Source organism: Tribolium castaneum, chromosome 1 (assembly GCF_031307605.1).
Source record: "Tribolium castaneum strain GA2 chromosome 1, icTriCast1.1, whole genome shotgun sequence".
In the NCBI taxonomy this organism is placed as follows: Eukaryota; Metazoa; Arthropoda; class Insecta; order Coleoptera; family Tenebrionidae; genus Tribolium; species Tribolium castaneum.
In genome coordinates this window covers 22,036,970-22,050,435 of record NC_087394.1, presented here as the reverse complement: position 1 = coordinate 22,050,435, position 13,466 = coordinate 22,036,970, and the positions used below count along the sequence as shown (strand labels likewise).

At 32.7% G+C, this 13,466-nt stretch overlaps 3 protein-coding genes across 3 annotated transcripts; 2 read left to right on the top strand and 1 right to left on the bottom strand.

The window, feature by feature from the left end:
• Window positions 1-88: 88 nt before the first annotated feature.
• On the top strand, window positions 89-3,330 carry LOC655512 (protein IMPACT-B). The gene is made up of 4 exons (XM_008192936.3): window positions 89-330; window positions 388-621; window positions 676-873; window positions 3,183-3,330. Exons 1-4 carry the CDS (start codon window positions 89-91, stop codon window positions 3,274-3,276), a joined length of 768 nt encoding a protein of 255 aa, XP_008191158.2. The 3' UTR covers window positions 3,277-3,330.
• LOC103312401 (uncharacterized) lies at window positions 3,316-8,294 on the bottom strand. The gene is made up of 4 exons (XM_008192935.3): window positions 8,146-8,294; window positions 7,863-8,095; window positions 3,878-4,183; window positions 3,316-3,832 (listed from the first exon to the last, which is right to left on the bottom strand). The coding sequence occupies exons 1-4, from the start codon at window positions 8,269-8,271 to the stop codon at window positions 3,316-3,318; spliced, it is 1,182 nt and encodes a 393-aa protein (XP_008191157.2). The 5' UTR covers window positions 8,272-8,294.
• A 219-nt stretch (window positions 8,295-8,513) lies between these two features.
• Window positions 8,514-13,434, top strand: Ids (Iduronate 2-sulfatase). Its single transcript, XM_962231.4, has 4 exons — window positions 8,514-8,620; window positions 8,675-8,866; window positions 12,039-12,786; window positions 12,833-13,434. The coding sequence occupies exons 2-4, from the start codon at window positions 8,681-8,683 to the stop codon at window positions 13,432-13,434; spliced, it is 1,536 nt and encodes a 511-aa protein (XP_967324.1). The 5' UTR covers window positions 8,514-8,620; window positions 8,675-8,680.
• Window positions 13,435-13,466: the final 32 nt, after the last annotated feature.

Genomic DNA, 13,466 nt, shown 5'->3' with positions numbered 1-13,466 from the left:
AACCTCAATTCGCACTGTCAAAGTATGACTGACGTATGACAGAAATGTGTAAACATAACCTCAAAACTAAAATGTGTTTTCCAAAAAAATGGATAATTTAGCGGAACAGTGTGAGGAACTTGAAGCTTTGAAATCTATTTACGATGATAACTGGCGGCTGGAGACGGACACGAATTGTTATAGCATTCAAATTAATCCCAACGTTAAATTATTCATAACTTTGAATGATGATTATCCGTCAAGCAAGCCCCCAAGTTTTGAGTTATTGGCTCCTACATTAACGTCAGAGCAGAAGCAGCTAATTTCCGATGAATTTGGTAACATTTACGAGTATGAACAAGAAGTGTTTATGCTTCTTACAATTATTTTTGAACTATGATTTCTTAGAAGTAGCCAGGGAAGCCCTATTCTGTTTCAGTGGATTGAAAAGTTAAAGGAAATTGTGGACGAGTGTTCAGAAGTTTTAAGTGCTCCACAGCCAGAAGTTTTAAATGGCGAAGTTGAAGAGAAACAAGTCAGGAAGGAAACTTTTTTACAAGTGATACATGGGGATATTATACAAGACAGAAAAAGTGTTTTTCAGGGTCACATGGCTCGGGTTCACTCATTAGAAGAGACAAGGTATTTTACATGTCCAAATTACTGAATGATATTCTATTTAATTTTTTGTTATAGAGAATTTATGAATTTTTTACTTGATAATAAAAAAATTGCTCAAGCAACTCATAACATCTCAGCTTATAGAATTTTGACTTCTCAGGGAACCATTCTCCAAGACTGCGATGACGATGGTGAAACGCACGCCGGAGGGCGTGTTTTACATTTATTACAAATTTTGAATGTAACCAATGTGATGGTGGTTGTTTCTAGATGGTGAGTGTTTTTTTCTATGTCGTTTGAGTCGAATGGGGTGCGTTGGTAACAATAATAACTCATAATCCTAGCTCATAATGTATTTTTTTCTATAGCAGATGTCTGTGTGCTTTATTCTACTGAAAATAATTATTCATTTAGTTTTTTAACCGCAAAGTGAAGTTTCTTAATGGGTAAAGTTGTTCAATAGCAATGAAGTTTGTTTTTTTGTTAATTCTGCTGTCGAAAAAATAAACTTATTACGTTACATCTTCGATAATCGACAAATCTACATTTAATGTGCTCTTCGCAGTTTGTATAAGTTTTTTCACTCTCATACAAAAGCTTTTAATTCAAATGTTTGAGAAAAGTACTAGCTGTATCAAATCTATAAAAACGCCAACGTCGCATTTTACCGAATTATTTTTTTAAATAAGATTGATAAAAATGTAAAATAGCTATTAATGATTAGATCTCTCATTATCACCTAAATTTACGACGCCAGAAGTAGCAACTCTATAAATAAAAATAATTTTTAAAGTTAAAATGTGAAAGTGTGTTTAATTGGTGGTTTAATTTGGTTTTATTGGTATTTTTTTTCGCTAATTTCGTAAACAATTATCTGAAGTAAATACGCGTAGTTTTGTATAAAATTCAGAATTTGACTTCTTGCTTGAAAATTACATTATTTTAATTTTATTATCTTTATCTGTAACTGGAAAGTTACAAAAAAATTAGGGGAGATGCCTTTCGAACGCACAGTTAGGCATGTTAAATGCATTTTTTTTATTTAATTTATTTAATAAGAAATCGCGATTTTTTTAAGTGTGCCATAAGGTTGCCTCACCTGGTATACAATAATTTTTGAAATATATTATTATAAAAGACATTGAATCAAAGAAATTGTTTTTGACGCCTGAGAAGTGACTTCAAAATTATTCAAAATAGGTAAGAACTAAGAGTCTGAGTTCTAAATAAAAATTGTAAAGCAGAAAACTTTACATAAAAATGTGTTTTTTACTTTTTTGATATTAAACTTAGCAGGACTAGAGGGTGGTTTGAAGTAAAGCATGATATGAAAATTTATCGAACAAAATGTGAAAAATTTGGTGTTTACATTCTCATATCTTTCTTCTAGAAGGTTTTTTGCTAAACATTTCTCATTCAATTTGAATTCTACAGAGCTTTACTCTTCGTAAAAGAAAACTTAGAAAATGAAGTTTTCTTGTAACATGTCATCATGTTTGTGTAGTGATGCGTAGTGTAGTGATTCAAGATGGGAGAATTTTTATTTTATTTCAAAAGATAAATCTCCTACATGTAATCAACATGAAATGAAGCTAGTAGTTCGATTTCGATATCTGTAACACCTGTCGATAGTTATTTATAGTAAATTTACTATAAATATACACAATAATAGTGGGAAAATGCAACATTGTTAAGTTGAAGTTGAAGGAGAACGCAAATATTAAAATAAGATGTGTACGATGAAGAAGCAATTACTGTAAATTTACATTGTTTTTCTAGTTTAGTTTTTCAAAAAAGTAGTAAATTTAGTAAAAAAATTGTTGCAGATTCATAATTTAAATTATTTATTTATTTAACATGAGATAGAAAGTAAACTGAATTAGAGAAGGCCGTGTCTACAGAATTTTAAATTTTTAATGTTAAAGAATAGTGGAAAGTCAATTTCATTATGTATTGTAATTTTTTAGAGTACATGGTGTTTCATGTAATTTTACGAGGCCTGTGCCTGTAAAATGCAATTGAAAATACATATTCGGACGCGATTACATCATCCCTTCAAAAAATTGTAAACGTTTTTAGTTAGTTAGTAATTAAATTAGACTCATACTCATGACTCCTACTGATAAAACACATGAAAATTGATTCTGAAAACAGCAGTTTATGACTATTAATGAGACAGTGATTGTCTGTTGTCAATTTATTGTGTCTTTTTTGTATCTAGTGTGTTGTGACTTTTGTATATTTGGGTGCGTACGTTAGGCGCAGGACTCGCAAAGTTGCGTGAAACACCTTGTATATAAATCTTTAATTGTGATATGTCCGATAATATTGTTTTTTTTTTTCTCTATTTGATATTTAGTTTTTTTTCTTTATAAATAATTGATTTTCTACCAAAGTATAGATTATTAAACCAAAAATTACACCAGTAGCTCCATTAAGTAGCAATTAAGTACCGAAACTTTGAAATAAGTTTATTTGATGCAATTGTGTGGCAAAATTTCGGATAATTGACGTCTTGATCATAATCATAACATTCATATTTAACACCCTTGAGGTTAAATTAAATCTTTAAATCCTCTTAGGTATGGGGGCATCCAGCTGGGTCCTGACAGATTCAAGCATATAAATAATGCGGCAAGACAAGTTTTAGTCCAAGGAGGTGTTTTACCATCATGATTTTTATTGTTAACAAGTTACTACAATACAGAAATAAATTCATTGCTCGTTTAAGATTTTGAGTTTTTGTGAGCTTGATTGTTTGATTGAACTTATTAATTGTTCATTAACGTGTAGTTGCCTTTCCAAATTCTGTATAGCGTCTCTGCTTAATTCTTCATCAGTCGTGTGTATAATTTGTCTGACATCCTCAGGCAACTCATCAAACAGAACAGGTAGATGAGTTTCATACATCTTCTTGAAAATCTCTGCTGTTATTTCATACGTATTGAAGTTTCGCAAGGGCTTTGTTCCAATTATGACCGGAATACCCGGGGTATCGATATTGGGGTACCCGAAGCTCCTATAGCGCCTAAAAGCGCCTTGAACCGAGACCCACACTTCGTAAATAACTTGGCAACAAGTGCATTTGTAGAATTGGTTTGTGGGAATAGTGCCTGTGTCAGTTTGTAGAACTGAGTAGAAATCGTACTTGCCTTTGTGAATATTGACCATTCGGGCAACGCGGCATACGTCGGTCCGAACTGTCTTTACCAAAGATATAGGGGTGTCGCTTCTACAAGAAATTTAGTATTGCTTCAAGAAATATTAGGAAGGTGACCTGTAAATGTCGATTCTTGTCAGAACGAAGATAAGACTTCCGAAATGTAATTTGGAGTGATTGGTAACGGAGCAGATCACTGGTAGAGACTGTCCGGCAGCAATTCCAGAAATCGGCAGCCAAACACTCACAATAACATTTCCAATTGATTTCGTTGTGAAGAAATTGCGCGAGACGTCGACTCTTCCCTCAAACAGAAGGTGTTTTTCGGTAGCTAGGTGTCTCCGAAATTTTACATAGATGAGTTGGGAGTGAGTATAAACATCCAACTCGTTGTCTAATTTAATCGTGACTTTAGCGATATATCTGGAACAATAAAAAAATCATTTACACCTATACTACCGGACAAAAGTAAAGCAACTATTTTTTTTACAAAATTTTATAATACAGGCAGTTTGTAATTAATTTGTATACAATCATAATCGCTTAGGTCCTGCTCAATGAAAATATTTTTAAGATGGCAGCACTTCCGGGTATACCGGAAATCGCTATCAACTTCCTTATTTTAAATGGAAAACTATATTTTGCAATGCGTTTTTGAATTACTAGGCTTATTTTAAGTTTTTATAAACTTTTCCTATACCTAAATTTAGCCGTTTATGAAATATTTATGGTTTTTAATTTTTTTTGGACTTGCACTTTCCAGTTCAAAATTCGATAACTCTGCCATTTTTAAAAATTTGGAAATATTTTTCAGCTTATATGAAAGAGGAAGCCTAGATCGTTCCTTTGGTGTTTTCAAAGTTCTAAAAACGAATAACAAACTCCAAATTTTTAAAGTTAAGTTTGCAGCACCCATAACTCATTTTTTTTAAATGAAATGCCAAAAATTTTATTTCACTAAATGGTAGAGAATTTAATTCTGCATCGATTTGTATTAACAGTTCCTATACTTATGTTTAATAGTTTTAAGTTACTATAACTTTTAGTTTTAGTGCCTAAGCCCTAGTCGTAAAGTTGCCATGGAAGCGAGAGAAAAAATGTGAGAAATTAAAATTTTTTAAACCAACATTCGATGAACTTATTTTGTTTTAAAGAGATGGATAACACAATTTTGAACAGAGTTTATCGTTTAAGTTTAATCAGAAATATTTTTATTTTGAGGCAAAAATGGCTGTGGTTAGTTAGAAATTTCTTTCAATGACAAAAAACCAACATAAATTGAAAATTATCACAGATAGCTAGGGAATACTAATACAGATCGATGTACAACAAAATTCTTCTCCATCTAGTAAAATAAAAATTAGGAGATCCTAGTTGAAAAAACTAAGTTATGAGTACTTGAAATTATCCAAACTTAATTTTTTGGGTTTATTAACTTCATTTTCAATTTTAAACGCACTGGAAAACAAATATAGGCCTTCTTTTACAATTCTCCAAAGATGATTTCGAAATCTTTAAAACTAAGTGAGTTACCGATTTTTTAAGTGACAGGTGCAAATCTAAATATTTTTAAAAAATCCTAAATTTCTCAAAAACGGTTAAACTTAGGTATAGGGAAAGCTGGTAAAAACTTTCTTAAAATAACTCAACTAATCCAAAAATGCAGTGAAAAACACAGCTTTCCATTTAAAATAAGAAAGTTAATAGCGACTTCCGGTATAACCGGAAGTGCCGCCATCTTGAAAATATTTTCATTGAGCAGAACTCAATATTATAGCTGAGTACCAACTTTCAAATAAATATCTTTATTAGAACTTTCAATACTTCTAATATGGGTTTAGACGGAACACCCTGTCTACATATCTCTGTAGTTCCTTTAATTACCAACCCAACTATATTTCTCCTTGTTTTAATATTATATGTAAAAAATTAATTATGTGCGACAAAAGTAAAGCAACTTTTATGGAAACAAGTTTTTAATTTACTTAACTTAAAAAATTTAACATTATGAAAGAATTAACTCAATAATTAACGGGATAACTATTATTTGCCATAGCAAAATTGTCAAAAAGTGCTAACTTTGACAACGACGGCGACGCGTTATAGAAGAAATAAAATTTTGAGTGGTATTAATTAAGAGATTTCTTCAAACCTCATTGATTTTATTTATCAATGATTGCTTATTAGGGAAGTTTGTGATACTAATTCGACGTTTAACCTCTTCCCATGGCTTTTTGAGTGCCGACAATTGTGCCAACCATTGGGTGAGTGGTCAAGGGCCAGGTGAGACGTGTGTTTTGGATCATTATCTTGTTGAAACCTAAAACTGCAAGGGCATTTCTACTCAGCATAGAGCAACAAAACTTTTGGAGTAGGTGTACCAAACTATCCATAGCACAGTCTGTGAAGTGTAAAATGCACCTACTCAATTCTACGGAAAACAGATCCTAAAAAATACACATCCTTGCCCGTCTTTTTTTGTTGGTATAAGGTACTTTGGATTAAATCTGGTGTTAACCGTTCGCCTTATTAGTTATTTCACATCTCATCCAATCAGAATTAAATAAATTATATCAAGTTTTGGCGCAGAATAATATTTTTTTCCAGTTTCCAACTTCCCAGTTCAAATGTCATGCAAATTCAAGTCTGGTACCTTCCGAAACCAATAGTTTCCTGGCTGTATGTCTGCTGTATAGCTTTTTGTCAACAAATCTTAGTTAAACTTTGTTGCACTAACTTCTATTTCAGATTATTCTTGGCCTCAGCATCCACAGATCTTTTTGAAAAATTCTTTTAATTCTTCTATTCATCTAGAATGTTCTTTTTCTGGATTTTTCGGATCTCGTCATTTTTTCTACATATCTTCGTACATTGAGACTTTCTATTTGGGCAAAATAAACTGTCCAAAAGGTTTTTTTTTGTTTTTCGTACCAAAAAAGAGTTAACCACCATGTTTTTTAATTCTAAACATACAGGGTGTTTGAGGAATGCGCTTACAAATTTTAACCACTAAAAGAAAAGTCAATTTGAAGACAAAACAAATTCCGTGCCAAAAAAAATTTCCCATTTTCCCCCCACGATTTTCACGAGTCGTTCAGTGTCTCTCTCCCTGTTAGGTGCCAGTAAAATATGAATGAAAATAAATTGCATTAAACGTTGACCGTGAACGTTTTTATGTACAAAAAAGGAATAACTTTGTGCACCAAAAAATTATCAGGTGTTTGTTTAGACGTTCGGTTAGTCAGTCGCAATCCCGCTTTCGAGTCAATTCAGGTGTCAGTTTGAAATTAAATCATTATGGTCAATTATTCAAACTCCAGCGGGTGCAGGCTCTCCAGATTTAAAAAATCCGTGTGATTTTTTATGGATTCACGTAAAACAACTAGTGCTTAAATTGTGTTCCAATACCGTCAAAGAGCTGACCGTTTGTGTTATGCAAGCTTCAACCGTATCTTTTAGAAATCACGAGGGGATGTGTGCAAGACCGCAAGCTTTTGGCAACATTTTGAGCAATTTTTATAATGGTACTACTGACCCACAAACATTGATACTGATAAGTTTTTTGTCTTTACGCAGTTTACGTCCCATAGTTTTTTTTTGTTTGAATGAATCAAAATATCGGATCTAGACATAGGCGGAGACGGGTTTTTAGCCTCAACTTATTTTTATTTTAACTCAGAAATTACATGTTTTCGGCAAAAATTACAAAGAGAAAAGTTGTTTCTTTTAACGAGGTCTATTAGTGGTTAAAATTTGTGAGCGCAATCCACAAACGGCCTGTATTGGTTTGCCTTTTGGGATATTTATTTTTCCAAATAACTTTGCAAATAAACGTAACCAACCCATCAAAGTATTTTTCTTTAAATTTATCTTAATTGTAGACATTTTTTACACTAATTACATGAATTGTTTTAAACTAATGTATTTGGCTTTTAAAATTAATGTTGTATCGCTTATGACTGTGGCCTATTATGGGGTTTTGAAATAAAAGATATCTGGATTCCGTGATTACCATTAGTATTTTAGACTCTTAAATATTTAATTTTATACTAAAAGTTGCTTTACTTTAGTCCGTTAGTGTATATTGTATAAAAGTGCATACTCAATATTCCCAAAATCGCCAAACCAAGTTCCCGGTAAACGTGACGGCCAATAGCATTTAAATTTATAAGCTTCATTCGGTTTGTGCTCATGTGCTATCTCTCCACCACACAGCGCGTGACGCGTATAATAAAATTGCTGGAAGCCTTTCACAACAGTATCTTCGGGGTATACTTTAGGAAACATGATATAAACTGCATCCAGATTCCAGCTACAAGATGCGAATCCTGTTATCTACAACAAACATTTTGCGGAATCATAGTTTGGCAATATTTGGAAGTTACCTCAATGTATGCATTCTTAATAACAATAACATCAGATGCTATTAATTCGACTTTGCCTTTTAGCATATTATCCACAATACGCCGCTTTAGTTTAATTCTGCACTTGACGTCTACGTAATCGCTCATTTTTTACGTTTATATTTTCCCGCTTCGCCTAGTGATTTCGATCATATTTCGATCTTTGGTCGAAAACACAAGTGATATAAACTTTGAGTTTTGGAAATTATTTCATTTGGTTGATATTCCTAAATAAAGGGGCACATAAGTTTAATTTCTGACCGAGCGTGGTACAAATCAAATTAATTGAAGACGCAGTCTCGTGTATATGTTAAAGAGAATTTTCGATTTCATGCACATTGGATGACATAGTCAGCGAATCAGCTGATTGGACATTGGTCGAGTGCTAGCGGTTGATTTAATTTTAGCAAATGAGGGGACAGACGATCATACACAATAAACAATTACGGAGATTTATGTAAACATTTATATTTATTATTATTACAACAAATACAACAGTCGTAATTAACAGAACAAGATGTTTGCTTTGGTTTTAATCGGGCTTTTGGTGCGTTATTCTGTGGCTTTAAAACCCAATGTTTTGATGGTGATGATCGACGATTTGAGGCCAGCACTGGGGCTGTACGGAGACCCCGATGCCTACAGCCCCAATATCGATAAACTCGCCACAAAAAGCTTCGTCTTTACGAATGTTTTTGCACAAGTATGTATTTGGTGTTGTAATAAACGATTAAAAAATCCATCCTTTGGCCTAGTAACACAATTTACTATATAGGCTGTCCCAAAATTGCCACCTGTTCTTTGGGAATTTGATTCAGGCAGCTAATACAAATCGAAAGTTAAGAGTAACAAATTTTCCAATTGTTCTTCATTATCGAGTTATTGATAAAAATGTAAATAATCACCAATAAGCTTTATGCTGTCTTTCCAATTATTTGTGCAATATAATTCATTAGTTGATGTTAGCGATGTTAATTTTTTTTGAATCGCTCTGTGTAGTGACAAGTATTATTATTAATTTTCTTCGGTTTTGTATGTTTAAAATGATACTACTGCATCAGTGGATTCGAGATTTTGTCGATATGTTAAAAGTTCGGTTATAGCTTATAAGTTAAATGTGTTACAATGGCAATGGCACTGCTGAGGCTAGGACATATGCGGAAAAGTTTCCAAATCGCAAAAATTTTAAATTTTAGTTTCTTATCAGTAACTCGATTACGAAGGACAATCAGACAATTTTTAAAACAAATCCTAAAAGCACGGTTGTAAATTTTGAGACATCTGTAATAATTATGTATTATTGGATATAATAATGCCAGAAATTATTTTTAAATGTTTCCCAATTCTGTAATATGCTGTAGCCAACATACAGGGTGAGCCGAGAGTGCGAAATCGGTCTATAACTTTTTTGTTATTTGAAATATTACCATGCCGTTTTCATTATACGATAGAACGACCTTAAGTACACAAACCAAAAATATTTTTATTATACACAGGGTGTTGTATACAGGGTGGTGAACCAAAGTTATATATTTTTTAATGGAACACCCTATATGTTTTTGTGTAATTAGATTCTACGCAAAAAATAATGTAACTTTTTTATAAATTATTATAGGTCTATCTTTTTTCGTTTCAGAATTATTCAACTTTTCGTTATAAAATACAACAATTTTTGAAAAAATCACTGCGAAGTTGCTTATAAATATTTTTCGATAAGTTTGCAACAGAAAACTTAGAATACCTTGTGGTTTTAGGAAATGGTCGACTTTTAGTTAAGGGGCCCCTAAAGAGGGATGATCTTGGTCGTATATTTTATTAATAAAATAACTTTTTTATTAACAAATGCATTGCGTGTTATTATTACACATCAAATGAAAGCTTTTTAATTATCCTAGTTTACTGTATTGGTTTTTTTCAAATGCGCTTTTCATTTTTGTTTAAATTACATAAATCCCACATTTTTCTTTATTTTCGTTTTTAAATTATGTAAATATTAAGTTGAAACTTTGAAATTTTAGGATACTAATGAAATGATATTTTTGAAGTTTAGTGCATTGGCAATTTTTTTTAAATATATTGCTTTTTTATTATTATTAATATTTTAGAAGTAACATTTGTTAAATTAAGGAACGTTTCATTTTTCGCGAGAAAACATATACACAACGTAAAATGACACTAGATTTAGTACGATTCTAAGATTTAAAAAAAAAGGCCGCCTCTACAGTTTATTTACAATTTTGCAAGACAAAAAAAATGCCGACTAAATGTGTTTACCTGTTACCAATTTTTGAACTTATTTTTCACTTGAAATAATTATTCAGAAGGATTAGTTGAGGCAGTAGGTATATGTACCTATGTTTAAAATTCTCTTATATTTTCCCCAATCTCGACAAATAGGTAAATACGAACCGTAAAGAGCCGCCAAATTTCCAAGAAAGTTTGAACAACAAATTTTTTTAAATGGAACACCATATTTTTTTTACATATTGATAGCATTTTTGATGAGCTTATTCGTAATGATATGGGTTTGCATAGCAAATTTAAAGTATTTTCCGAGATTTTAAAAAAATGTATACAGCGTGCTCAAAAACTGGCGCACCAACTCAATGGTGTGTGGTAGAGAACTGGTTACATATAAAGGTAAAAATACTAAAAAAATTCTTTGTATTAAAGTTATTGAGTAATAACGGATTTTAGATAAATGATATGTGGCAACGTTGTCTAACAGTCATGATCGCAATAGAATTTGAGCAACAATAAAAATAAATCACTTTTGATACGGTTTCCTAGGAAATAATTCCCAGTGTTGGCACATCTACACATTGTGATTTTTTGGATAAATTTTAATTTTTTTAAATTAAAAAAACTGTTAAGTCTAAAAGTAAATTTAAAAATAATTATTCATCGTTTTGTTACGGAACGATTACCTGGTATGAAACATAAAAACATAAAAAAATAATGAAAACTAAAGAAGTTAACACAATAAGTTTGTAGCTCCAGATTTTTTAAAATATGATTTTAGGAATTTTTCCAACATTTTTCCCGTAATCTGCACTTGCTTCTCAATAACGTACCACTGAGTTGGTGCGCCAGTTTTTGAGCACCCTGTATTTTATTTCAAGAAAATTTGTTAGCCTACAATCTGATAGTCAAATCGTAATTGATTTTTTGATATGTACTAATGTGACCAATTGTTACATTAGTCATATTTTTTAAATTTTTTTGAAAACTTTAGGAAATACTGTAAATTTGCTATACAACCTCATATCATTACAAAGCTTATGAAAAATGCTATCGATACGTGTAAAGGAAAACATGGTGTTTCATTTAAAAAATATGAGTTATTCAACTTTTTGCGTTTTGGCACACGCTGTACATTATTTTTATGTCTCAAGTAAAAGTCGAGCATTTCCTAAGACTACAAGGTATTCCGAATTTTTCTGTTGCCGGAAAATATTCATAGGCGACTTTGCAGTGATTTTTAAAAAATCGGTCTTTTTTATAACAAAAAGTTGAATAATTCCGAAACGAAAAGAGATAGACTTTTATACAAAGTTACATTATTTTTTTGTGTAGAATCTAATTATGAAAAATGTATAGTGTTCCATTTAAAAAATATAACTTATAGGTTCACCACCCTGTATACAACACTCTGTGTATTAAAAAAATATTTTTGTTTGTGGACCATGGGATTGATGTATGGGATAATGAAAACAGCATCGCAATATAAGTTATATACCGATTACACACCTTTGGGCCACCCATGTATAACAAAAATTAAACAGATTTTCAAAAATACTGTGCTGCAACCAACAATACACATTACGTTTTTTAAAAATTGGGGAAAAATAGCTTTTATTCATTTCTTGCTATAGCAAGCCCTGTGCGCCCCCAGCCGCAACTCGCTCCTTACAAGCCGCCGTCCAGACTCTCTTCACCTGTACGACTTCTACAGTTACTGGCGCGACTCAGTGGGCAACTTTACCACTCTCCCTCAGCTTTTCAAAGACCACGGCTACTACACCCACTCCATTGGCAAAATCTTTCACCCAGGAATCTCCTCGAATTATACCGACGACTCCCCTTACAGTTGGAGCGACAAACCTTTTCACCCCCAAACTGAAAAGTATAAAGAGGCTAAAGTTTGTGTGACTTCAGACGGAACTTTTGCACGTAATGTAATATGTCCGGTAATTGTTGATGCCCAACCTGGTGGGACTCTACCCGATCTTGAGTCTTTAGCCGCAGCGAAAAAATTCCTAAAAAGCTACAAGGGAGAAAAACCGTACTTTTTAGCTGTTGGATTTCACAAACCGCACCTACCGTTGAAATTTCCGGTGGAGTATTTAGATTACCATCAAGGTGAGGTGGAGCTTCCGGTGAATCGTTGGCGGCCTCCACTCTTGCCGACAGTGGCCTGGAACCCGTGGTTGGATGTGAAAAACCGAGACGATATAAAAAAACTGAACATTTCGTTTCCTTTTGGCGGAATGCCAGACAATGTTACCAAAGAAATTATTCGAAATTATAACGCCGCTACTAGCTATATTGACAGTTTGGTTGGTTCTCTGCTTGATGAAGTTGACTCAAATAATACCATTATTGTCCTAACTAGTGACCACGGTATTAAAACAAACCATTTTTGCATATTAATTTTTACCATTCATAGGCTGGTCAAGAGGTGAACATGGGGAGTTTTCAAAATTCAGTAACTTTGACGTTGCCACACGTGTTCCTTTAATTGTCCACGTTCCAGGATTAAGCAATGCGGAAATAAGGATTACCCAACTAGTTGAATTGGTTGATCTTTTTCCCACTTTAGTTGACTTAACTCAAGTAGCTCCAGCACTAGAAGTGTGTACCAAAAACGGCTCAAATTCAATATTATGTACAGAGGGACAAAGTTTAGTACCAATAATGGTTGCAAATGCGCGGAATCAACTCAACAAAGCGGGAGGAAAAAGAGCCGTTTTTTCGCAATATCCAAGACCTGGCGCTTTTCCTTCTGTAACTCCAGACAGTGACAGACCCCGACTTGAAGATATTAATATAATGGGTTATTCAATAAGAACAACTAGGTACCGATACACAGAGTGGATTAAATTTAATCATACGACTTTTATGCCTGACTGGTCAAAAGTTTACGGTAAAGAATTGTACGACCATCTTATTGACCCTTTAGAAAATATGAATCTCGTTACAAGGAGCGAATTGAGTTACGTTATTGATTCCATGCACAAGCAGTTGATTTTGGGGTGGAGATTTGCTTAAATAAAAGATTTAAAAAATTGGCTCGTTTTATT